At 45.9% G+C, this 27,813-nt stretch overlaps 1 protein-coding gene across 20 annotated transcripts in view; it reads left to right on the top strand.

Moving 5' to 3' along the window:
- Nucleotides 1–27,813, top strand: part of LOC110524472 (tumor protein 63) — a 121,139-nt gene that overhangs the window by 64,408 nt on the left and 28,918 nt on the right. For all 20 annotated transcript variants that reach the window (XR_016495098.1, XR_016495159.1, XM_036980419.2 and 17 more), the window contains one exon: nucleotides 10,101–10,358. Coding sequence is in view for 18 of the 20 variants with exons in the window: in XM_036980419.2 (XP_036836314.1) it covers nucleotides 10,101–10,358 (258 nt within the window). In the remaining 2 variants the exon portion in view is untranslated. The remainder of the gene's footprint in view (nucleotides 1–10,100; nucleotides 10,359–27,813) is intronic.

Here is a 27,813-nt window from a genome sequence, read left to right as displayed (position 1 = left end):
GACTATTTTTAAACTGTCAAATCAAAAAAATGTCAATGCACATACACATAGATGTAAAATCTTAATTTGACCAGATTCTCCCAGCAGGAAAATAATCCTACAGCAACAGGAAATGGGAATTATTGTGAGGATTATAATTCGTGGACATTTTTTATAGGGGTTGATACATTTTTTAGTCAGGGTAAATCAAGTCTGACATTTTTAGTCAGGGTAAATCAAGTCTGACATTTTTAGTCAGGGTAAATCAAGTCTGACATTTTTAGTCAGGGTAAATCAAGTCTGACATTTTTAGTCAGGGTAAATCAAGTCTGACATTTTTAGTCAGGGTAAATCAAGTCTGACATTTTTAGTCAGGGTAAATCAAGTCTGACATTTTTAGTCAGGGTAAATCAAGTCTGACATTTTGTTTTTAAAGTTAGCATTTCCTGCATCGACAGGGTGGCCAACCGGGTGATCAAGCTAAGATCCTACAGTAGGTGTCTAGTATGTGCCAAACCAAATAGTCATGATACAACATTCACTATGAATACCAGCAGTAATGATGCTGACCTATTGAGTGAGAGCTGCTGCTGTTTGCATTTGAGGAATCTCTGATATGTGTGTCTCTGCATACTCACATCATTTGGAATCCTCTTGTGGAATCGACAGGCTATCACTCTGAAGGTCAATAGGGTAGCAAGCACTCTGGCCTCGTCCACTACTTTTAACCACAGCACTATGGGCTCTCAGACAACCCTATGGGGCCCCGGTCAAAAGTAGTGCACTACATAGGTAATAGGGTCTAAAGTAGTGCACTACATAGGGAATAGGGTCTAAAGTAGTGCACTACATAGGGAATAGGGTCTAAAGTAGTGCACTACATAGGGAATAGGGTACCATTTGGAATTAGTTTTCCCACCGGTGCTTAGATTCTGAAATGTTGACTCCAGAATCTGCCTGCCTTTTAGACGAAGAAAAACTCAAGAGACCTGGAACAGAACAGACTGCTTTCCATTTGAGCAGCAACTTTTTCACCAGCTTTATTAAAAGCTGTTGAGGACATCAAGGCCTTTTTTGATTGTGTTTGTGCGTCCCAAATGTCACTCTTATTTCCCATGTAGGGTGTAATATAGTGCACTGATGGCCAAAAGGAGTTGACTATAAAAGGGAAGAGGGTGCGTGCATTGTGTTTCTGCCTGACCTCCGCCCCCAGGGGCTGGGCCTCAGAGGGCTAGGAGGAGTGCATTGTGTTTCTGCCTGACCTCCGCCCCCAGGGGCTGGGCCTCAGAGGGCTAGGAGGCGTGCATTGTGTTTCTGCCTGACCTCCGCCCCCAGGGGCTGGGCCTCAGAGGGCTAGGAGGCGTGCATTGTGTTTCTGCCTGACCTCCGCCCCCAGGGGCTGGGCCTCAGAGGGCTAGGAGGCGTGCATTGTGTTTCTGCCTGACCTCCGCCCAAAGGGGCTGGGCCTCAGAGGGCTAGGAGGAGTGCATTGTGTTTCTGCCTGACCTCCGCCCCCAGGGGCTGGGCCTCAGAGGGCTAGGAGGAGTGCATTGTGTTTCTGCCTGACCTCCGCCCCCAGGGGCTGGGCCTCAGAGGGCTAGGAGGCGTGCATTGTGTTTCTGCCTGACCTCCGCCCCCAGGGGCTGGGCCTCAGAGGGCTAGGAGGAGTGCATTGTGTTTCTGCCTGACCTCCGCCCCCAGGGGCTGGGCCTCAGAGGGCTAGGAGGAGCAGGGCTGTAAACGGAAGGTTGTTTTTAAGAGCAGCTAAAGGGGTGATTTAAATGGCTGCTGTATTGCAGTGGAATCAGACCTGATTTTAAAGGGAAGAGGAAGAAGGGGCCTGAATATCTCTCTTTTTAAGGGTTGATAGCTTCCACTTCCACTCAGTTAAACATTCAAGCTGACTTTAGGTGGTTCCCTTGTTTCAAATTGGAATCCATATTTACCTTTGTCTTCCCATGATGTTTTCATTCAAGCCTGGAATGTAATAAAAGGTGGGAACGTAAGAAGTGGAACCTCTTAGGCCATAGTCCTGGTATGACGTGGAACCTCTTAGGCCATAGTCCTGGTATGAAGTGGAACCTCTTAGGCCATAGTCCTGGTATGACGTGGAACCTCTTAGGCCATAGTCCTGGTATGACGTGGAACCTCTTAGGCCATAGTCCTGGTATGAAGTGGAACCTCTTTGGCCATAGTCCTGGTAGGAAGTGGAACCTCTTAGGCCTTAGTCCTGGTAGGAAGTGGAACCTCTTAGGCCATAGTCCTGGTAGGAAGTGGAACCTCTTAGGCCATAGTCCTGGTATGAAGTGGAACCTCTTAGGCCATAGTCCTGGTATGAAGTGGAACCTCTTAGGCCATAGTCCTGGTATGAAGTGAATCTCATCATGGCATCTCATCCACCTCCTGTCAACTCTCCACCTGAATGGCGTTGATGTCTGGTCTCTGGCATCAGGGTTTTCATTTAAAAACACCAGGTAGCCAGGTAGCTACTAGCGTGTGCGTGCACACACACACACACACACACACACACACACACACAAACACACACACACACACACACACAAAGTTCCAGGATACACACTAGTCCCTAATCTCTGGTGGACAGACTATGTTAACATAAATGGTAGCGTAGAGCTGTCCTGATACAACGGGGTGCGTGAGATAATGAGCAGCATTAGTTCCAGTGGTTCGGACAGATCACAGTTTCTCAGGGGTTTAGTGTCTTTCGGACGGGGAGGGGACATCCAAGGAGAACCCTGGATCCTCGTTCCATCTCTTCTCTTAACATGTATAGACCCAGAACTTCATCAAGCATACGACCAATTACGCAAGATTAGTTCTGGGTTACCCAAGATGAATGAATCCCTAGCTGATGTCGTTAGCATAATAAGCTTATCTTAGACCATCTGATCCTAACCAGGCTAGCCTTTAGCCTGAGGATAATCTAGCCTAGTGATCTGATCCTAACCAGGCTAACCTTTAGCCTGAGGCTAATCTAGCCTAGTGATCTGATCCTAACCAGGCTAGCCTTTAGCATGAGGCTAATCTAGCCTAGTGATCTGATCCTAACCAGGCTTGCCTTCACCCAGAATGAATCCCAAATGGCACTCTATTCTCTAAATAGTCTACTACTTTGGCCAGTTCTATGGGCACCTTATTCCTTTATATAGTGCACTACTTGGACCTTGGTCAATAGACCTTGGTCAATGTATCACTGTGAAGGCGTGTGTATCACTGTGAAGGAGTGTGTATCACTGTGAAGGAGTGTGTATCACTGTGAAGGAGTGTGTATCACTGTGAAGGTGTGTTTATCGCTGTGAAGGAGTGTGTATCACTGTGAAGGAGTGTGTATCACTGTGAATGAGTGTGTATCACTGTGAAGGAGTGTGTATCACTGTTAAGGCGTGTGTATCACTGTGAATGAGTGTGTATCACTGTGAAGGCGTGTGTATCACTGTGAAGGAGTGTGTATCACTGTGAAGGAGTGTGTATCACTGTGAAGGAGTGTGTATCACTGTGAATGCGTGTTTATCGCTGTGAAGGAGTGTGTATCACTGTGAAGGAGTGTGTATCACTGTGAATGAGTGTGTATCACTGTGAAGGAGTGTGTATCACTGTTAAGGCGTGTGTATCACTGTGAATGAGTGTGTATCACTGTGAAGGAGTGTGTATCACTGTTAAGGCGTGTGTATCACTGTGAAGGAGTGTGTATCACTGTGAAGGAGTGTGTATCACTGTGAAGGAGTGTGTATCACTGTGAAGGAGTGTGTATCACTGTTAAGGCGTGTGTATCACTGTGAATGAGTGTGTATCACTGTGAAGGCGTGTGTATCACTGTGAAGGAGTGTGTATCACTGTGAAGGAGTGTGTATCACTGTGAAGGAGTGTGTATCACTGTGAATGCGTGTTTATCGCTGTGAAGGAGTGTGTATCACTGTGAAGGAGTGTGTATCACTGTGAATGAGTGTGTATCACTGTGAAGGAGTGTGTATCACTGTTAAGGCGTGTGTATCACTGTGAATGAGTGTGTATCACTGTGAAGGAGTGTGTATCACTGTTAAGGCGTGTGTATCACTGTGAAGGAGTGTGTATCACTGTGAAGGAGTGTGTATCACTGTGAAGGAGTGTGTATCGCTGTTAAGGCGTGTGTATCACTGTGAAGGAGTGTGTATCACTGTGAAGGAGTGTGTATCACTGTGAAGGAGTGTGTATCACTGTGAAGGCGTGTGTATCACTGTGAAGGAGTGTGTATCACTGTGAAGGAGTGTGTATCACTGTGAATGAGTGTGTATCACTGTGAAGGCGTGTGTATCACTGTGAAGGCGTGTGTATCACTGTGAAGGAGTGTGTATCACTGTGAAGGAGTGTGTATCACTGTGAAGGAGTGTGTATCACTGTGAAGGAGTGTGTATCACTGTGAAGGAGTGTGTATCACTGTGCAGGCGTGAGAAAACCTCCTACTGTATGTTGGATGGAGGGTATGCTTTCTCCAGGACGGAGATATCTTCTCGTGTGTGTGTGTGTGTGTGTGTGTTCCCTTCACAATACACTTGTCTCCTGACACCTGCCCGGTCTAACCCGGACAGGCTCTTCAGAGACCCAGTGTCATTGTTTCCAGGGGGTTGAGCGGACTGGTGGAACACAGGCCCAAATCCTAAAGCATCTCCCTTGGGGCGGCTTCTGTGTTAGGTTGAGGTTAGCTGGGTTGACTTCCCTCGGGTGCTGTTTCTGTGTTAGGTTGAGGTTAGCTGGGTTGACTTCCCTCGGGTGCTGTTTCTGTGTTAGGTTGAGGTTAACTGGGATGACTTCCCTCAGGTGCTGTTTCTGTGTTAGGCTGAGGTTGGCTGGGATGACTTCCCTCAGGTGCTGTTTCTGTGTGTGTGTGTGTGTGTGTGTGTGTGTGTGTGTGTGTGTGTGTGTTTGTCACCTGGCACACAGCAAGCAGCACCTGGTGATGTGAGTGGGAGGGCGTGTGCTGGACAGCTGTGTGGGACAGGGGACCGTGCAGCCTGAAATAAACAAGGGGCCCTTGACTGCCTGTCTGTCCTGCAGAGATTAATGGGTGTCTAAAGAGACACCTCGGACTGGAATGTGCAGTTTATAAATGGAGTGGAATGGAGGAGCAGAGTGGATAGAGCTGGAAGGAGGGAGGGAGGGAGAGGGAAGGGGGGGAGGCAGGGGGGGAGGCAGGGAGGGGGGGCAAGGAGGGAGGGCGACGTGGCGCAGAGTGGATAGAGCTGGGAGGAGGGAGGGAGAGGGAAGGGGGAGAGGCAGGGAGGGAGGGAGAGACAGAAGGGGGGGGAAAGGAGGGAGGGAGGGAGGGAGAGGGAGACGTGGCGCAGAGTGGATAGAGCTGGGAGGGGGGGGGCAAGGAGGGAGGGAGACGTGGCACAGAGTGGATAGAGCTGGGGAGAGGGAAGGGGGAGAGGCAGGGAGGGAGGGAGATCGAAGGGGGGGAGGCAGAAGGGGGAGGGAGAGGGAAACGTGGAGCAGAATGGGGAGGAAAGGAAGGAAGCTGGCTGAGGTCCAGGGAACATTCTCCCTCCTCTCAACAGGTGGCCATTTTGATTGTCAAGCTACTCCGGCTGTGTGAACCCTGTCCCCTCAGTCTCTAGATGTTGGCTCTCTTATACAGTAGTAGCTACAGTTAACTGTTTACTTGTACTGGCAGATAGTGTCTATTTTTGTGTATGGAAAGTCTATAAATCTAAATTTAACAACCATAATAATAGACTTCAAATACCGGTAAGAAAACAGATCTGAGTCTGATCAACAAGCGGACTGTAGAATAGGTTGGGAAATCTCACCTCAGCTGGGGAGCTGTTTCCCCAGTACTGTGGCGGTGGTATCATTGTTCAACTAAATTACTGGGAAGGAGCCATTGATCTGAGGAGGCTGATCAAATCAGATTTTGTCACGTGTCAAATACAACAGGTGTAGTAGACCTCACAGTGAAATGCTGAATACAACAGGTGTAGTAGACCTTACAGTGAAATGCTGAATACAACAGGTGTAGTAGACCTCACAGTGAAATGCTGAATACAACAGGTGTAGTAGACCTTACAGTGAAATGCTGAATACAACAGGTGTAGTAGACCTCACAGTGAAATGCTGAATACAACAGGTGTAGTAGACCTTACAGTGAAATGCCGAATACAACAGGTGTAGTAGACCTTACAGTGAAATGCCGAATACAACAGGTGTAGTAGATCTTACAGTGAAATGCTGAATACAACAGGTGTAGTAGACCTTACAGTGAAATGCCGAATACAACAGGTGTAGTAGATCTTACAGTGAAATGCTGAATACAACAGGTGTAGTAGACCTTACAGTGAAATGCTGAATACAACAGGTGTAGTAGACCTTACAGTGAAATGCTGAATACAACAGGTGTAGTAGACCTCACAGTGAAATGCTGAGTACAACAGGTGTAGTAGACCTTACAGTGAAATGCTGAGTACAACAGGTGTAGTAGACCTTACAGTGAAATGCTGAATACAACAGGTGTAGTAGACCTTACAGTGAAATGCTGAATACAACAGGTGTAGTAGACCTTACAGTGAAATGCTGAATACAACAGGTGTAGTAGACCTTACAGTGAAATGCTGAATACAACAGGTGTAGTAGACCTTACAGTGAAATGCTGAATACAACAGGTGTAGTAGACCTAACAGTGAAATGCTGAATACAACAGGTGTAGTAGACCTCACAGTGAAATGCTGAATATAACAGGTGTAGTAGATCTTACAGTGAAATGCTGAATACAACAGGTGTAGTAGACCTTACAGTGAAATGCTGAATACAACAGGTGTAGTAGACCTTACAGTGAAATGCTGAATACAACAGGTGTAGTAGACCTTACAGTGAAATGCTGAATACAACAGGTGTAGTAGACCTTACAGTGAAATGCTGAATACAACAGGTGTAGTAGACCTCACAGTGAAATGCTGAGTACAACAGGTGTAGTAGACCTTACAGTGAAATGCTGAGTACAACAGGTGTAGTAGACCTTACAGTGAAATGCTGAATACAACAGGTGTAGTAGACCTTACAGTGAAATGCTGAGTACAACAGGTGTAGTAGACCTGACAGTGAAATGCTGAATACAACAGGTGTAGTAGACCTGACAGTGAAATGCTGAATACAACAGGTGTAGTAGACCTCACAGTGAAATGCTGAGTACAACAGGTGTAGTAGACCTTACAGTGAAATGCTGAATACAACAGGTGTAGTAGACCTTACAGTGAAATGCTGAATACAACAGGTGTAGTAGACCTGACAGTGAAATGCTGAATACAACAGGTGTAGTAGACCTTACAGTGAAATGCTGAATACAACAGGTGTAGTAGACCTTACAGTGAAATGCTGAGTACAACAGGTGTAGTAGACCTTACAGTGAAATGCTGAGTACAACAGGTGTAGTAGACCTGACAGTGAAACCTACGAACCAACAATGCAGTTCAATAAATAATTTCAGAAATTTTTTCCAAAATAAATTTTCCAAAAGTAAGAAATATAATGAAATGTAACACTTAGAAAATAACGAGGCTTTTATACAAGGTCAATGTGCGGGGGGGGGGGTTGACATGGAGGGTCTACCAGAATGTGCGGGGGGGCGGTTGACATGGAGGGTCTACCAGAATGTGCGGGGGGGGGCGGTTGACATGGAGGGTCTACCAGAATGTGCGGGGGGGTTAGTCGGTTGACATGGAGGGTCTACCAGAATGGAAACGATGCTTAATTAATCAGGAACTCTTGTTACTTTCTGTTTACTGGACATGTTGATGGAGACACTATGTTTCTAATCTACAGTATATAAGTATTCATTATTTATAACCTTTTTATTAGGGAAGGTAAAACCCCTGATGAAGGCTATGGGCCGAAACACGTTGGTTTTTACCTTTTTTTAACAGAACTATTTTAAAATAATTTCATCATCGGCTTCAGTGTTTCTACAGCAGGGTTTCTTAAACTATGGGATCGGGGGTCACAGGAGGATGGTACATTTCTCATTTTTTGAAAAAAGTTTGTAGACTATACAGTATGTCTCAGCTGACATACGAGTCCATAAATATTGCTCATATTACTGATAAGAAACAATAAGAACATTCAGTAAACACGCTTGAAGATTGTAATCTTGGCTTCTTCCAGATACTGTTGACCTACAGAAAGAAAACCGGTATTTCTCCCTCAGCGGGGGACTCCCCTCACAACAACAACAAACACATGTTTTACAAACACGTGTCAAAAAATAATCACATAAACAAATTTTTATTTATTTATTTTATTTTATTTTACCTTTATTTTAACCAGGCAAGTCAGTTAAGAACAAATTCTTATTTTCAATGACGGCCTGGGAACAGTGGGTTAACTGCCTGTTCAAATTTCAGGTTAAAAAAAATATATATATCTCTCAGACACTTGGTTTTCACACATTTTATTTCTCACATGCTTTATAAAAAGAAAAGCAGGCTAACAGAGAAATGTGAAACTTATGGGCAGTTTCACATGACTTTTTTGCCGTGAACAAATCATGTTTAAAATGGCATGTGGGGAAAAAAGAGACAGACACTTCTGTTTCACATGTGGTTTCCCAACATTTTTCGTGTGATATAAATTTCACGTATGCTTTTTGTAGCTGGCGGGATTGTCTGGCCGTTCAGCCAAGAGGGCCAACACACCTGTTTAAGTCACATGTGGGGCTACCTCGTCACGTGACCGTGCACAACCATCACGACTCCGCTACACTTTCACGTGTGCTTTCTTTTTTGCACACTTTAATGTCAACTTTAGCTGTCTAACGATGTAAAACATTTTTAATCACATTTATTCAAATGAAGCTGTAATTTTAAGATTGTTAACGGATGAACTCTGACGGTGGTAATTTTAACATGTTAAACAGGATAAATGAGGAGACATGGATCACTAACTACTCAGTGTTTTTCACTTCTTCTAACGGTCACCAAGTATGAAGACGAGAGGCGGTAAAACTCCAAAATAAGAAATCGTTATTTTTTTAACACACTTTAAGTATTATTTTCAGGTAGGCTAAGTTACCTTTTTTTTACAGAATTAGCAATTCCACATGGGGACACATTGCTACTGCAACATGTTAACACCTTTTCACATGTGAGGAGAACAACACTATTTCACTACCACATGTCAAATTCAGATCTCATCAATGTGATTTAATTTTTATTTATTTTTTTTACGTGTGATTTTTGTTTTTTTTACATGTGAACTTGCAATTCCACATGTGAACGTGAGATTTTTCACATGTGAAACTACATACCGGATTTTCACGTGAACGTTTTTAACATGTGAAACGGCACATTTTACATGTGGAATTGAAATTCACATGAGGTGACAAGGTGGTGTTAACATGTGAACTTTACATTTTAATACATGTGGAATTGAAATTCACATGAGGTGACAAGGTGGTGTTAACATGTGAACTTTACATTTTAATACATGTGAAATTTAAGCTCGACATGTGAAAATACGAATTTAACATGTTTTTTTGTTGTTGTTTTTGTTAAATGTAAAAGGGCTCTTCTCACCACCATATCTTACACAAGGCCGGGAGTTTGGCCATTGTTAGCCCCTGTCAGCCAATACAAGTTACCTGACATGTTGACACATAACTACAACTCTGCTGGTCCCTTAAGGCTAGTTCAGCACCTCAGCCACTCTGTCACTTTGATCAGATCCACCATTTGACAATGAACCAAGGGTAATCTGTCTTCAAACATTCATTTAAAAAAATCTGCAATCTGTGGAAATTGAGTTTCAGACTGATCTGTGAGCTCTAGACTGAAACACTGTAACATTCTCCTGTTACGAGTCATTTCTAGGAGACATTCCTGTGTTTGGTGTCCCCCCCCCCCATCTTCTCACCTCTCTCTAATCACAGTGCAACAACCTGGCCTCTTGAGCAAGGCTCTGTGGCCCTTAACCCCTAAAAACTGCTCCATGACCACCGCAACATGGCTGCCCTCTGTTCCAACCTGTCCAACCTCTGTGTGTATTTTGGCGTGATTTGGGATAAAGTGGAAGTGGAATTTTTTTCCATTGGACCTTGGTGTACAATCGGTCATTTAAAGTTCTCTCTGTCTGTCCAGTCACAGTATACCAACCTGGGGCTGCTGAACAGCATGGATCAGAACATACAAAATGGCGGCTCTACCTCCACCAGTCCCTACAACAACGACCATGTCCAGAACAACGTGTCAGCTCCTTCACCCTACGCCCAGCCCAGCTCTACCTTCGACGCCATGTCCCCCTCCCCGGCTATCCCCTCCAACACAGACTACGCCGGGACACACACCTTCGACGTCTCCTTCCAGCAGTCCTCCACAGCCAAGTCTGCCACCTGGACGGTAAGAGTTCATGTCAAATCGCTAGATTTTTTTTGAAGTTGATTACTTAATTGTAAAGTGCATTTTTACAATGAGTCTCGACACACTTTACAGATTCCCATTAACACCAGTCACAATTGTATCTATTACCTCTTAACAAAGACAGATGTTCTGTTTGGAAATGCACCCGTTCCATTTATTATCCAATTGAATGTCTACAAAAAATTATGTCAAGTGACTCAACATGATTTTAATTCACCATTATTTGTGTTGGAAGTAGAATTCTGCGATGTCTAAGGAATGGTTGACTGATGTGTTCTATCACGGACCCACCCCCACCTTATGAGCAAAACATTTTAGTGGTCCCACTCCTGACAGTAAAAATAAATGTGAAGTTCCTTTCCTGCAAGTCTACACATTTTGCCATGGGGCAGAGAGAATATTTTGTCATAGGGAGGAGAAAGATGTTGTAATATGATATCGGAGTGACTAAGAAAATCAATGGGGGCTCCCAGGTCGGTAATTCGACCACGATTACTACGAGTTCAGATCTGACTAGACTAATTTACCAATGTAAAAAAATGTTTTGCTGACATGTGCTAATCCAGTGACTGACATAACAAGAGAAACGTTTAGAAATTGCACCTTGTGTATTCTACTATTCTCTCAATATGAAGTGGATACCCCGAAAATAAAACATATTTTTACTCTACAGTGCTCTGTCATTGTGACAATGCTATAGTGACAGTGACAGCTGAGTCCCACCTGCACACAGCTTGTTTATGTTTAGAACCACCATGACCATGCATTCTGGCTCCGTGACCATGCATTCTGGCTCCGTGACCATACTTGCTCCGTGACCATGCATACTGGCTCCGTGACCATGCATACTGGCTCCGTGACCATACTGGCTCCGTGACCATGCATACTGGCTCCGTGACCATACTGGCTCCGTGACCATGCATACTGGCTCCGTGACCATACTGGCTCCGTGACCATGCATACTGGCTCCGTGACCATGCATACTGGCTCCGTGACCATACTGGCTCCGTGACCATACTGGCTCCGTGACCATGCATTCTGGCGCCGTGACCATACTGGCTCCGTGACCATGCATACTGGCTCCGTGACCATACTGGCTCCGTGACCATGCATACTGGCTCCGTGACCATGCATACTGGCTCCGTGACCATGCATACTGGCTCCGTGACCATGCATACTGGCTCCGTGACCATGCATTCTGGCTCCGTGGCCATACTGGCTCCGTGACCATGCATTCTGGCTCCGTGGCCATACTGGCTCCGTGACCATGCATACTGGCTCCGTGACCATGCATTCTGGCTCCGTGGCCATACTGGCTCCGTGACCATGCATTCTGGCTCCGTGACCATGCATACTGGCTCCGTGACCATGCATACTGGCTCCGTGACCATACTGGCTCCGTGACCATGCATTCTGGCTCCGTGACCATACTGGCTCCGTGACCATGCATTCTGGCTCCGTGACCATACTGGCTCTGTGACCATACTGCTCCGTGGCCATACTGGCTCTGTGACCATGCATACTGGCTCTGTGACCATGCATACTGGCTCTATGACCATGCATACTGGCTCCGTGGCCATACTGGCTCTGTGACCATACTGGCTCCGTGACCATGCATACTGGCTCCGTGACCATACTGGCTCCGTGACCATGCATTCTGGCTCCGTGACCATACTGGCTCCGTGACCATGCATTCTGGCTCCGTGACCATACTGGCTCCGTGACCATGCATTCTGGCTCCGTGACCATACTGGCTCCGTGACCATGCATACTGGCTCCGTGACCATACTGGCTCCGTGACCATGCATTCTGGCTCCGTGACCATACTGGCTCCGTGACCATGCATTCTGGCTCCGTGACCATGCATTCTGGCTCCGTGACCATGCATACTGGCTCTGTGACCATACTGGCTCCGTGGCCATACTGGCTCCGTGACCATGCATTCTGGCTCCGTGACCATGCATACTGGCTCTGTGACCATACTGCTCCGTGGCCATACTGGCTCTGTGACCATGCATACTGGCTCTGTGACCATGCATACTGGCTCTATGACCATGCATACTGGCTCCGTGGCCATACTGGCTCTGTGACCATACTGGCTCCGTGACCATGCATACTGGCTCCGTGACCATACTGGCTCCGTGACCATGCATACTGGCTCCGTGACCATGCATTCTGGCTCCGTGACCATACTGGCTCCGTGACCATGCATTCTGGCTCCGTGACCATGCATACTGGCTCCGTGACCATGCATACTGGCTCCGTGACCATACTGGCTCCGTGACCATGCATTCTGGCTCCGTGACCATACTGGCTCCGTGACCATGCATTCTGGCTCCGTGACCATGCATACTGGCTCCGTGACCATGCATACTGGCTCTGTGACCATACTGGCTCCGTGGCCATACTGGCTCTGTGACCATGCATACTGGCTCCGTGACCATACTGGCTCTGTGACCATGCATACTGGCTCCGTGACCATACTGGCTCCGTGACCATGCATACTGGCTCCGTGACCATACTGGCTCCGTGACCATGCATTCTGGCTCCGTGACCATACTGGCTCCGTGGCCATATTGGCTCCGTGACCATGCATACTGGCTCCGTGACAATGCATACTGGCTCTGTGACCATACTGCTCCGTGACCATACATACTGGCTCCGTGACCTGCATACTGGCTCCGTGACCATGCATACTGGCTCCGTGACATGCATACTGGCTCCGTGACCATGCATACTGGCTCCGTGACCATGCATACTGGCTCTGTGACCATACTGCTCCGTGACCATGCATACTGGCTCCGTGACCATGCATACTGGCTCCGTGACCATGCATACTCGCTCCAGGCCGTGTCATGCCATGTACCGTTATGTAAAAATCGAAAGTCAAGCGCACCGTTCCTAGCAACCAGGTGATCTGCTCCATAACTCGCCTGCAGGTGGAGAGGTCGACCATCAGTATTAATAATTATCGGAAATAATAATTTGGTTGGATCAATTTGTCTCTCTCCTATACATTGGCTGTTTACTTCAAGTGTTGGATCTCTCTTGTGAAATCAGAATATTCATGGGAAACTATGTGGCTGAACCAGTTCTACATGGTACTATACCACTGTACTACAGGAAAGGGTTCTGGTTCAGCTAAGCCATCAATCCCCTGTTTGTCAGATGGGAGGAGGGAGTGCTGTAAAAACCTGTGGGCTTATTGCCTAAATATCAACCAACGGTAGGTAGGTCATGTCTTAGAGTCAACTGGCGAGACACAGGGGCCACCTGTGGGATAGGAACATTTACCCAATTCCAACTCTCTCTCTCTCTCTCTCTCTCTCTCTCTCGTCTCTCTGTCTCTCTCTCTCTGTCTCTCTCTCTTTCTCTCTCGTCCCTCTCAACGTTACAGCACAGGAACATGCGTCTGTGTGGAGAACTGGGAAAGAGGGAGGGGGGGGGGGGGTGAGACTACTCTGGATTATAAAGTCACACATGATGCCAATATTTATCTGATGCTTTGGTCTGAGCTAATTATGAGGATGACTAAGTCAATGACCTTTTGGCTTATAATAATGCTTAGGCTACCTTCCATACCTTCCATACACAACAGGAAGATGCATGATGGAAATCAATGCACAGTAAAAAAAAATATATATATATAATAATTAAAAGTGGTACGACGTCGTTGTTCATCTGAAGTGCTTTTACTAATTTTGGAATGATTTATGACAATGATGTTTTGGTTCATTCAACCTGTTCTATTCAATTGGACTGATGTGTTAAATTTATTTGATTTCAATGTCGACACGGATTCGCATGTACCTGAATGTAATACTTGAGACCCGACGTGGAAGCCGAGCGGCTCCGGATCCATAATTCTAAATAATGTCACGGGTCTGGGTCAGATCTGATATGAATGTCACGGGGTCTCTCTCGGGTTTAGTTTTTAAATGACTAGTCCAGATGGATCCGAACAAGACTGCTGAAGAGAAATTGTATAATTCAAGGCACTAAAGTAATACTGCAACAAATGTAGCAAAGGAATTAACTTTTTGTCCTGAATACAAGGTGTTATGTTTGGGGCAAATCCAACACATTACTGAGTGTGCAGCAGTTTTTCAGGATAAAAAATGAACAGAATGGGTTAGGGTTAGGGTTATTTTCAAGCATAGCGGTGGTTGCATCATGTTATGGGTATGCTTGTAGTTGTTAAGGCCTCAGGAGTTTTTCAGGATAAAAATAAACAGAATGGTGCTAAGCTCAGGCAAAATCCTAGAGGAAAACCTGGTTCAGTCTGCTTTCCACCAGACACTGGGAGATGAATTCACCTTTCAGCAGGACGATAACCTAAAACACAATGACAAATATACACTGGAGTTGCTTACCAAGAAGACAGTGAATGTTTCTGAGTGGCAGAGTTACTGTTTTCTCTTAAATCTACTTGAAGATCTATGGTTGTCTGGCAATGATCAACAAACAATTTGACAGAGCTTGAAGAGAAAAGTTGAAAAGAATAATGGGCAAAGGTTGCACAATCCATGTGTGGAAAGATCTTCGAGACTCACCCAGAAAGACTCACAGCTGTAATCACTGCCGAAGGTGCTTCTACAAAGTATTTATTTATTTCACCTTTATTTAACCAGATAGGCCAGTTGAGAACACGTTCTCATTTGCAACTGTGACCTGGCCAAGATAAAGCAAAGCAGTTTGACACGTACAACAACACAGAGTTACACATGGAATAAACAAGCGTACAGTCAATAACACAATAGAAAATCTGTATACAGTGTGTGCAAATGAAGTAAGGAGGTAAGGCAATAAATAGGCCATAATAGTGAAGTAATTACAATATAGCAAATTAACACTGGAGTGAAATATGTGCAGATGAGGATGTGCAGTAGAAATACTGGTGTGCAACAGAGCAGAAAAACAAATATGGGGATGAGGTAGGTAGTTGGTTGGATGGGCTATTTACAGATGGGCGGTGTACAGCTGCAGTGATCGGTAAGCTGCTCTGACAGCCAATGCTTGAAGTTAGTGAGGGAGATATGTCTCCAACTTATTTTTGCACTTCGTTCCAGTCATTGGCAGCAGAGAACTGGAAGGAAAGGCGACCAAAGGAGGAATTGGTTTTGGGGATGACAAGTGAAATATACCTGCTGGAGCGCGTGCTACGGGTGGGTGTTGCTATGGTGACCAATGAGCTGAGATAAGGCAGGGCTTTACATAGCAAAGACTTATACATGACCTGGAGCCAGTGGGTTTGGTGACGAATATGTAGCGAGGACCAGCCGACTAGAGCATACAGGTAGCGAGGACCAGCCGACTAGAGCATACAGGTCACAGTGGTGGGTGGTATAAGGTGCTTTAGTAACAAAACGGATGGCACTGTGCTAGACTACATCCAATTTGCGTAGTAAATTGCGTGAGTAGAGCGTGAGTAGAGTGTTAGAGGCTATTTTGTAAATGACATCGCCGAAGTCAAGGATCGGTAGAATGGTCAGTTTTACGAGGGTAAGTTTGGCAGCATGAGTGAAGGAGGCTTTGTTGCGAAATTGGTGGCCGATTCTAGATTTCATTTTGGATTGGAGATGCTTAATGTGAGTCTGGAAGGAGAGTTTACAGTCTAACAAGACACCTAGGTATTTGTAGTTGTCCACTTATTCTAAGTCAGAACCGTCCAGGGTAGTGATACTAGTCGGGCGGGCGGGTGTGGGCAGCGATCGGTTGAAGAGCATGCATTTAGTTTTACTTGCATTTAAGAGCAGTTGGAGGCCACAGAAGGAGAGTTGTATGGCATTGAAGCTCGTCTGGAGGTTAGTTAACACAGTGTCCAAAGAAAGGCCAGAAGTATACAGAATGGTTTCGTCTGCGTAGAGGTGGATCAGAGAATCACCAGCAGCAAGAGCAACATCATTGATATATACATTGAAAAGAGTTGGCACGAGAATTGAACTCTGTGTTACCCCCTTAGAGACTGCCAGAGGTCCGGACTACAGGCCCTCCGATTTGACACACTGAACTCTATCTGAGAAGTAGTTGGAGAACCAGGCGGGGCAGTCATTAGATACTTAGGGGTGTGAATAGTTATGTAAATTAGATATTTCTGTTTAATTTTCAATACATTTGCATACATTTTTTTTAAAAAAAACCTGTTTGTGCTTTTTCATTATGGGGTATTGTGTGTAGATGGGTGAAAAAAATGATTTAATCAATTTTGAATTCAGGCTGTAACAATAAATATGTGGAATAAGTCGAAGGTACGAATACTTTCTGTAATGAATTGTTTACCTTCATTTGCTTCCTTTGTAACCGTGGACATGTGGTCGTTGATTTGTTTACAGTTGATGATATTGTACACTATTCTCCCTGTTATAACAGTTCCATGGTTAGAGCAGGTAGTAGATGGGGGTATAGCTTACGATGTGTACACTATTCTCCCTGTTATAACAGTTCCATGGTTAGAGCAGGTAATAGATGGGGGGTATAGCCTACGATGTGTACACTATTCTCCCTGTTATAACAGTTCCATGGTTAGAGCAGGTAATAGATGGGGGTATAGCCTACTATTGTACACTATTCTCCCTGTTATAACAGCTCCATGGTTAGAGCAGGTAGTAGATGGGGGTATAGCTTACACTATTCTCCCTGTTATAACAGTTCCATGGTTAGAGCAGGTAGTAGATGGGGGTATAGCTTACGATGTGTACACTATTCTCCCTGTTATAACAGTTCCATGGTTAGAGCAGGTAATAGATGGGGGTATAGCTTACACTATTCTCCCTGTTATAACAGTTCCATGGTTAGAGCAGGTAATAGATGGGGGTATAGCCTACTATTGTACACTATTCTCCCTGTTATAACAGCTCCATGGTTAGAGCAGGTAGTAGATGGGGGTATAGCTTACGATGTGTACACTATTCTCCCTGTTATAGTTCCATGTACATTAGTTAATTCATCTTCCAAACATTACCATGGGATAAAGAACCTGCCAAATCAGAATGAAACAAATCCCAGTTTCTTGCTTTTGTGAGTAAAGGCTCTCCGAACCGTTTTTTTAAACTCTGAATCCTAAACCTAAATAATCTGTAAGATCAGAGTATTTTTTTTACATCTACCAATTGGTGCTGAAACACAGACGAATATGCATGTAAGGTGTAAATTCCTAAGTCTGAATCGGCCCCTTAGTGCACTGTGTTCGGTCTCGGTGCTTTTTTTGATGACTGTTCTTAGGAGACACACCTAATCCCTAACCCACATCTTAAAACATCTTCCTGTCTGGGACTGACTGTGACACACACCACACACGTAAAGAGTGGTACGACACGTCATAATTTCCCACATTTCCCTGCTCCCTAACCCCCCCCCCCCCCTCCGACGTCTCTTAACAGAATGATTCTACAATGAGTCAAAACATACTGTCCCTTTATGGTGTGGTTCAATGAGTCAAAACATACTTTTATGGTGTGGTTCAATGAGTCAAAACATACTGTCCTTTTATGGTGTGGTTCAATGAGTCAAAACATACTGTCCTTTTATGGTGTGGTTCAATGAGCCAAAACATACTGTCCTTTTATGGTGTGGTTCAATGAGTCAAAACATACTGTCCTTTTATGGTGTGGTTCAATGAGTCAAAACATACTGTCCTTTTATGGTGTGGTTCAATGAGCCAAAACATACTCCGTCCTCTATTTTTTTTGAGCATTTGGTAATACATTCAACCGGCCTCCCCAGACCACGTGTAACCACGCCAGATACGCACCTGCGAGATCGTCTGAGACCAGCCTCCCGGACAGCTGATGAAACTGTGGGTTTTGCACAAACTATCAGAATCCGTCTCAGGGAAGCTCATCTGCTCGTCTTCCTCCCCAGGGTCTTGACCTGACTGCAGTTTAGCGTCATAACTGACTTCAGTGGACAAAATGCTCACCTTCGACGGCCACTGGCACGCTGGAGAAGTGTGCTCTTCACGGATGAATCCCGGTTTCCACTGTACCGGGCAGATGGTGGACAACGTGTATGGCGTTGTGTAGGCTAGAAGTTTTCTGATGTCAATTTTGTGAACAGAATGCACCATAGTTGTCCGTAGTTACAGACAACGAACACAATGGCATTTTATCGATGGCAATTTGAATGCACAGAGATACCGTGATGAGATCCTGAGGCCCATTGTTGTACCATTCATCCGCCGGCATCACCTCATGTTTCAGCATGATAATGCACGGCCCCATGTCGCAAGGATCTGTACACATTTCCTGGAAGCTGAAAATGTCCGTTTGTCCATGGCCTGTATACTCACCACACATGTCACCCATTGAGCATGTTTGGAATGCTCTGGATCATTGTGTACGACAGCGTGTTCCAGTTCCTGACAATATCCATCAACTTCAACATTCATCAGGCCACAATCAACAGCCTGATCAACTCTATACGAAGGAAATGTGTGAGGATGAACAGAATGAGGTGAGGTTGAACAGCGTGAGGTGGGGTTTGTCTAGTGTGAGATTGAACAGAATGAGGTGAGGTTGACCAGCGTGAGGTGGGGTTTGTCTAGTGTGAGGTTGAACAGCGTGAGGTGGGGTTTATCTAGTGTGAGGTGAGGTTGAACAGTGTAAGGTGGGGTTTGTCTAGTGTGAGGTTGAACAGCGTGAGGTGGGGTTTGTCTAGTGTGAGGTTGAACAGCGGGAGGTGGGGTTTGTCTAGTGTGAGGTTGAACAGCGTGAGGTGGGGTTTGTCTAGTGTGAGGTTGAACAGCGTGAGGTGGGGTTTGTCTAGTGTGAGGTTGAACAGCGTGAGGTGGGGTTTGTCTAGTGTGAGGTTGAACAGCGAGGTGGGGTTTGTCTAGTGTGAGGTTGAACAGCAGTGAGGTGGGGTTCGTCTAGTGTGAGGTTGAACAGCGTGAGGTGGGGTTTGTCTAGTGTGAGGTTGAACAGCAGTGAGGTTGGGTTTGTCTAGTGTGAGGTGAGGTTGAACAGCAGTGAGGTGGGGTTTATCTAGTGTGAGGTTGAACAGCGGGAGGTGGGGTTTGTCTAGTGTGAGGTTGAACAGCGTGAGGTGGGGTTTGTCTAGTGTGAGGTTGAACAGCGAGGTGGGGTTTGTCTAGTGTGAGGTTGAACAGCAGTGAGGTGGGGTTCGTCTAGTGTGAGGTTGAACAGCGTGAGGTGGGGTTTGTCTAGTGTGAGGTTGAACAGCAGTGAGGTTGGGTTTGTCTAGTGTGAGGTTGAACAGCGTGAGGTGGGGTTTATCTACTGTGAGGTTGAACAGCGAGGTGGGGTTTGTCTAGTGTGAGGTTGAACAGCGGGAGGTGGGGTTTGTCTAGTGTGAGGTTGAACAGCGGGAGGTGGGGTTTGTCTAGTGTGAGGTGAGGTTGAACAGCGGGAGGTGGGGTTTGTCTAGTGTGAGGTTGAACAGCAGTGAGGTGGGGTTTGTCTAGTGTGAGGTTGAACAGCGGGAGGTGGTGTTTGTCTAGTGTGAGGTTGAACAGCGGGAGGTGGGGTTTGCCTAGTGTGAGGTTGAACAGCGGGAGGTGGGGTTTGCCTAGTGTGAGGTTGAACAGCGGGAGGTGGGGTTTGCCAAGTGTGAGGTAGCACAGCGGGAGGTGGGGTTTGTCTAGTGTGAGGTTGAACAGCGGGAGGTGGGGTTTGTCTAGTGTGAGGTTGAACAGCTGGAGGTGGGGTTTGCCTAGTGTGAGGTTGAACAGCGTGAGGTGGGGTTTGCCTAGTGTGAGGTTGAACAGCGGGAGGTGGGGTTTGCCTAGTGTGAGGTTGAACAGCGTGAGGTGGGGTTTGTCTAGTGTGAGGTTGAACAGCGGGAGGTGGGGTTTGCCTAGTGTGAGGTTAAACAGAATGAGGTGGGGTTTGCCTAGTGTATTACCTGCCACCAGGTAGGCTAGGGCTGCGTACCAAATGGCACTCTATTCCCCATGTAGTGCACTACTTTTAACTGTTGCACCTGAGGAAAAAGTAGTGCACTACACAGGGAATAGGGAGCCATTTGGACCTTATCCTCGGTCTCTGGACCATATCCTCGGTCTCTGGTAGAGTGGAGGAATGTGATGGTCTGGCCTGTATAGGGCTGGGGGGGGGGATTACTGTAATGGATTGAGGACCTGGAGAGAGGAAATACTGTGTGCCTCTCTGCTGAACCCTGCGCTCCGGGCTGGCACAGGGGGAGAGAGAGAGCTGTGTGTGTGGTGTGTGGTGTGTGGTGTGTGTGCGGTGTGTGTGTGTGGTGTGTGTGTGGTGTGTGGTGTGCGGTGTGTGTGTGTGTGGTGTGTGGTGTGTGTGTGTGTGTGTGTGTGTGTGTGTGTGTGTGTGTGTGTGTGGTGTGTGTGTGTGTGTGTGTGTGGTGTGTGGTGTGTGTGTGTGTGTGTGTGGTGTGTGTGTGTGTGTGTGGTGTGTGTGTGTGTGTGGTGTGTGTGTGTGTGTGGTGTGTGTGTGTGTGTGTGTGTGTGTGGTGTGTGGTGTGTGTGCGGTGTGTGTGGTGTGTGTGTGTGTGTGTGTGTGTGTGTGGTGTGTGTGTGTGTGTGCCTCCTTGCTCCGTCTTTGTTCTGAGGGAGTTGATCTTTAGCTCTCGACTGCCGTGGCGTCTCGCATTGTGCCGCAGGAGGAGAGCCCTCTCAGAGAACCAACCGTTCAAACGGAGAAGAGTGTTCCTGGGAACAGCGTTGGGCAAGACCCAACCTGTCCCCGGGAACATCTGCAAGGCCAGGGCTCGTCCCGTGTCTTAGAGATGGGGCTGAGACTTGTTTATGTCAACGAACCTGTCTAGACTCGCCCCGAACTAACACAGAAAGACACAAGCCCTCAAACATACAGCTGGGAAACATAGCAGGAAGAACGGGAAGAAAGACAGGGTTTAAAAGATAAGGAAATTATTTGAAAGATTTAAAAGATAAGGAAATGATTTCTTGATAATGCTGCAGTCTGGAAAAGGCCCATTTTTCAAACCGTTTTTAAATCATTTTTTATGATTGTTTTCTTCCCTGAGCATTAGGATACCCAGGCTATAATGGAACAGTAGTGTCATTAGGAGAGTACCCAGGCTATAATGGAACAGTAGTGGCATTAGGAGGTTACCCAGGCTATAATGGAACAGTAGTGGCATTAGGAGAGTACCAAGGCTATAATAGTGGCATTAGGAGGTTACCCAGGCTATAATAGTGGCATTAGGAGGTTACCCAGGCTATAGTAGTGTCATTAGGAGGTTACCCAGGCTATAATAGTGGCATTAGGAGGTTACCCAGGCTAAAATAGTGGCATTAGGAGAGTACCCAGGCTATAATAGTGGCATTAGGAGAGTACCCAGGCTATAATGGAACAGTAGTGGCATTAGGAGGTTACCCAGGCTACAATAGTGGCATTTGGAGAGTATCCAGGCTATAATAGTGGCATTAGGAGAGTACCCAGGCTATAATGGAACAGTAGTGGCATTAGGAGGTTACCCAGGCTATAATAGTGGCATTAAGAGGTTACCCAGGCTATAATAGTGGCATTAGGAGGTTACCCAGGCTATAGTAGTGTCATTAGGAGGTTACCCAGGCTATAATAGTGGCATTAGGAGGTTACCCAGGCTATAATAGTGGCATTAGGAGAGTACCCAGGCTATAATAGTGGCATTAGGAGAGTACCCAGGCTATAATGGAACAGTAGTGGCATTAGGAGGTTACCCAGGCTATAATAGTGGCATTAGGAGAGTACCCAGGCTATAATAGTGGCATTAGGAGATTACCCAGGCTATAATAGTGGCATTAGGAGGTTACCCAGGCTATAATAGTGGCATTAGGAGGTTACCCAGGCTATAATAGTGGCATTAGGAGGTTACCCAGGCTATAATGGAACAGTAGTGGCATTAGGAGGTTACCCAGGCTATAATGGAACAGTAGTGGCATTAGGAGGTTACCCAGGCTATAATGGAACAGTGCTATACAGCAGCAGTGAGCAGGACCATAGCTACATTTGAGGACACGATCATAAAATAATGTCATAAAATAAATTCCAGGGGGCCCCATTGATTTTGTTCGCCACTCACCTAGAAATCGTATGGACATGGCATAAATCATGGCAAAAAATGTGTAGATTTGCAGGAAATTTGCTGTGAAACTACAACAAAAAGTCTGTATGTATTAAATGATAGTTTGTAATTCCGGTGCGGTGTTAATGTGAGTTAATGTGTAGCAGCTAATTGTTTAGCTAATACGCTGTGTGTTTGTAGATGGACTGAGGTGATTGGAGCTCCGGTTGTCAAGGTGATAATGGCTGGTGTCATTTTTTTTGTTGTTGTTTTGTTTTTTTTGCTGTTCTCCAAATATAAATTTTAGTGTTTTAGTTTTAAAATTCTCTAGAAATGCAGCAAATGAACTTTATTAAAATTCACAGACAGGATCAGCTGTTTGGTAACCCAACTTTAGAACACAGTGAGAAATCTATCCATTCCTCTACATAGCACAATTAGCTGATGTGTTGCTTTTCACTATCAGATGTAGTCAAGCTCACTACCTGTATCACATGAGATGTGTGATTGGTTGTTTAAACTGTCGCTCCCAAAAAAAATGAATTAGCCAATCCCAAGAGTGACAGATGCTTATCCTTGGCCACCATCCCAGATCTGGCTCGATAAACATGTCACATCCCAGTACATGATGATGACGGCATCATATGTTTTGTACAATCATTGCAGAGATTTTTTTGAACACTGATGTCCTTGGTAAGAGCTACTTTTCGGGGGGCACTGCTTCCCAAACTATCTTTGTGACACGTACAAGTACCTTTTTGGTCTTTAAAAAAAAAGAAGACGTCTTCCAAAACACGTGATGATAAAACGCTGAAATGATTTCACAGGAAATAAAATGGCGAATAAGGAAGTTGTTTTAATCACCTTAAAATGTTCTATCCTGTAGTTTCTTCTTCAACAAGAGGCGAGGGGGGTTTTCCCCTCGGAGAGAAAATAAAATACAAACCCTATTTTTTAAAGATTTGAGTAGGTTAGTAAGGAACTGCTGAAGACATGATGTAACCTGTCAAGCATGAAGAGGACAAGACTGGAGGCGCCAAGCCCTGCTTGTTTAAGGCCCAGCTCTGTCAGGACTTGATTTGGCGTGCGCCCGCAACACCAGGGCTGGGGAAGGAACGCGACAGATGTGGGCCTGTCTCAACCTGTACCTGAGACGTGTTGCTGGGAGGAGAACAGTCTGTTTGTGTGTGTGTGTTGGGAGTGTTGGGTTGGAGTACCTCTGGTGAGAGACGGAGAAGACTCTCTCACACACACACACACAGAGAGAGAGGTATGCAGGTGTGCTACACTGTACATGCGTCTTCAGTAGGCTAATGAATGAATGCAAGTTTCACCCATTTTAAATATACAAGATGTCTGATAATCACACGTTGCTGTTGTCCTCGGGAGTTATAGTGAATCCACTATATCTATTGGTGCACACAGCTGGTGTCTCTTGCAGGAATAATCTTTGGAGTCAGGAAGGACGAGGGCGTGGCTGGCTTTTCTAAAGAATGTAATTTATCAAATCACGGTTTTTACTCTCTTTACTTGATAAAAACAAAACGAAGTCACCTACCTACCTACTTACCACAGGCAAAGAAGCTTAGTCTTTGGATTCATTGAAAAGAACACAACGCTCCCATTTTCTTCTCTGTTGACTCCTTGTCAAGCCTATCTGAGTAGTCAACTATAGTGAATGACTCGGTCTGCCTGCCTGTCTGTCTGTCTGCCTGTGTGTGTGTGTGTCTGCTTGTCTGTCTGCCTGCGTGTGTGTGCCTGTCTGTGTGTGTGTCTGCCTGTGTGTGTGTGCCTGTCTGTCTGCCTGTGTGTGTTTGCTTGTCTGTCTGCCTGCGTGTGTGTGCGTCTGTCTGCCTGTCTGTCTGCCTGCGTGTGTCTGCTTGTCTGTTTGCCTGCGTGTGTGTGTGTGTGTATCTGTCTGCCTGTCTGTCTGCCTGCGTGTGTGTGCGTCTGTCTGTCTGTCTGCCTGCGTGTGTGTGTGTGTGTGCGTCTGTCTGTCTGTCTGTCTGTCTGCCTGCGTGTGTGTGTGTCTGTCTGCCTGCGGAGCTATTTACTCATGCTACCTAATTCTCCCAGAGCATTTTAGAACTTTGCATTGTAATGTCCATAATATATCTGCGATAATAGTAGAATGATGGTGTTTCACAGTGTTACTTACCCACCAGAGTTGTGATTGGCTGGGATATTTACTTACCCACCAGAGTTGTGATTGGCTGGGATATTTACTTACCCACCAGAGTTGTGATTGGCTGGGATATTTACTTACCCACCAGAGTTGTGATTGGCTGGGATATTTACTTACCCACCAGAGTTGTGATTGGCTGGGATATTTACTTACCCACCAGAGTTGTGATTGGCTGGGATATTTACTTACCCACCAGAGTTGTGATTGGCTGGGATATTTATTTACCCACCAGAGTTGTGATTGGCTGGGATATTTACTTACCCACCAGAGTTGTGATTGGCTGGGATATTTACTTACCCACCAGAGTTGTGATTGGCTGGGATATTTACTTACCCACCAGAGTTGTGATTGGCTGGGATATTTACTTACCCACCAGAGTTGTGATTGGCTGGGATATTTACTTACCCACCAGAGTTGTGATTGGCTGGGATATTTATTTACCCACCAGAGTTGTGATTGGCTGGGATATTTACTTACCCACCAGAGTTGTGATTGGCTGGGATATTTACTTACCCACCAGAGTTGTGATTGGCTGGGATATTTACTTACCCACCAGAGTTGTGATTGGCTGGGATATTTACTTACCCACCAGAGTTGTGATTGGCTGGGATATTTACTTACCCACCAGAGTTGTGATTGGCTGGGATATTTACTTACCCACCAGAGTTGTGATTGGCTGGGATATTTACTTACCCACCAGAGTTGTGATTGGCTGGGATATTTACTTACCCACCAGAGTTGTGATTGGCTGGGATATTTACTTACCCACCAGAGTTGTGATTGGCTGGGATATTTCTCCCACAGGAGCGGCATCTGTTTGTCAAAATGACTTTGTGGCTGTGTTATCTAGTGGAAATCGGGTCAAGTGGCCAATGGAGAAATCTCTCGTGTCATTTCCTGGGTTACTAAAATTCTACACTATTCGCCTAATTTCAGATGTGAGAAAAACAAGCACTGAATAGTGGTAGCGAGTGATCGTACCATCTAAATCGCTGTCTAAATATATTCTCAGTAACAACAAATCAACTTTAAACCAGCTGTTGGAAAGTGAAAGGGGCGAAGTCTCCGCCATGTACCAGGAAATGGGATGCGGGGAGATTCGTTCTGGTGAGTGCTGAGCGTTCTGGTGCTGTTGCAAGTCACCTATCTTCCACATAGGGCAGCATTCTAGGACATTTGAGTGTAGCACCTTTCAACTTTGTTCCAAACGGCACCCTATTCCCTATATAATGCACTACTTTGGACCAGAGCCTTATGGGTAGTAAGTACACTGTGTAGGGACTAGGATGCCATTTGGAATTCAACCAGCTATGTATTGTGTTTATCAGTGTTTTTTTTAAAACTCGTGTAATTACATAGTAATACATGAGAGAGTAGCGCACCCTTCCTGGGAGAGGAGGGCCACTGGGGGGGGGGGGGGGGGGGGGGGGGCACTGGGAGGGCCACTGGGGGGGGGGGGGGGGGGGGGCACTGGGAGGGCCACTGGGGGGGTCCCCTGTGTGTGTGTGTGTACCTTCCAGCAGCAGCTTCTTAGCAAACACAGTGCCAACAGCACATAGTTGCTCAAAGTTTGTGGCTTGAGGGCTGGGATGGCTTATCTTCATCTGTCTGGCAGTGTGTGCGTCTTCAACAACTATTGTCTTCTGCCTTGATGGTGGCAGATACTGAGAATGGTTTATTTATTTGTTTACCTTTATTTAACTAGTCAGTTAAGAACAAATTCTTATTTTACAATGACGGCCTAGGAACAGTGGGTTAACTGCCTTGTTCGGGGGCAGAACGACAGATTTTTACCTTGTCTGCTCTGGGATTCGATCCTCCAACCTTCCGGTTACTAGTTTCTACGCTCTAACCACTAGGCTACCTGCCACCTCTACACTCTAACCACTAGGCTACCTGCCACCTCTACACTCTAACCACTAGGCTACCTGCCACCTCTACACTCTAACCACTAGGCTACCTGCCACCTCTACACTCTAACCACTAGGCTACCTGCCGCCCCTCCACTCTAACCACTAGGCTACCTGCCGCCCCTCCACTCTAACCACTAGGCTACCTGCCACCGTTATGTTTCATATCTTTTTGCCTTCAGCAAAATGGTCACTTTTTAAAATATTCACAAGCACTGAATCTCCCCTTTACGGCATTAGCCTGTGTCTCTCATCCTCTCTCTCTCTGTCTGTCTCTCTCTCTCTCTCTCGCTGTCTCTCTCTCTTTCACTGTCTGATTCTGTCTCTCATCCTCTCTCTCTCTGGCTGTCTCTGTCTCTCATTCTCTCTCTGGGTCTATCTCTCTCTCTCTGGCTGTCTCTCTCTGTCTGTCTCTCATCCTCTCTCTCTCTGTCTCTGGCTGTCTCTCTTGGTCTCTGTCTCTCATTCTCTCTCTCTCTCATTCTCTCTCTGGGTCTATCTCTCTCTCTCTGGCTGTCTCTCTCTGTCTGTCTCTCATCCTCTCTCTCTCTCTCTCCGTCTCTGGCTGTCTCTCTTGGTCTCTGTCTCTCATTCTCTCTCTGGCTGTCTCTCTCGCTCTCATTCTCTCTCTCTCTGGCTGTCTCTCTCTCTCTCTCTCTGGCTGTCTCTCTCTGTCTGTCTCTCATTATCTCTCTCTGTCTCTCTCCTATGTGTATGTGTGTTGGAGCTATACTCTTGATGAAAGGAAAGGGAGTGTTAGCTAGAGGGATCATCCTGGCACAGAGAAGAGAGGAGACATATCCTTTGCCAAGTAAAAGCTAGATTGTGTAATAATATTACAAGTCAGACAGCTGCTGGGATGGGCTCCTTTTCCACTGAAACACAACTTAATAGAGATGGAAGTTAATGTGGCATTGTTCTAGAGCAGCGAACATTCTGCCCCGGGACAATCTTCACAGGACTTCTTACCCTTCAGAACAGAAGTGAACCTGACAGGCAAAGTTTTCCTTCTGGGTTTTTCCATCACGTTTTCTTCACTGGAAGGATTTACACACTGGGCGTATCCCAAATAGCCCCCTATTCCCTATATCTAAAGTAGTGGACTATAAAGGGGGCCATTGGGAACGTAATATGTTATATTTTATTTAACGAGGCAAGTCAGTTAAGAACAAATTCATATTTACAATGACGGCCTACCAAAAGGCCTCCTGCAGGGACGGGGGCCTGGGATTAAAAAGTTGAATTAAATAAAAATATAGGACAAAACACACATCATGACAAGAGAGACACAACAACACTACATAAAGAGAGACCTAAGACAACATTATAACAAGGCAGC

This window comes from Oncorhynchus mykiss, chromosome 1 (genome assembly GCF_057628025.1).
Source record: "Oncorhynchus mykiss isolate SJ-2025 chromosome 1, ASM5762802v1, whole genome shotgun sequence".
Taxonomy (NCBI): domain Eukaryota; kingdom Metazoa; phylum Chordata; class Actinopteri; order Salmoniformes; family Salmonidae; genus Oncorhynchus; species Oncorhynchus mykiss.
This window is presented reverse-complemented; position numbering and strand designations above follow the sequence as displayed.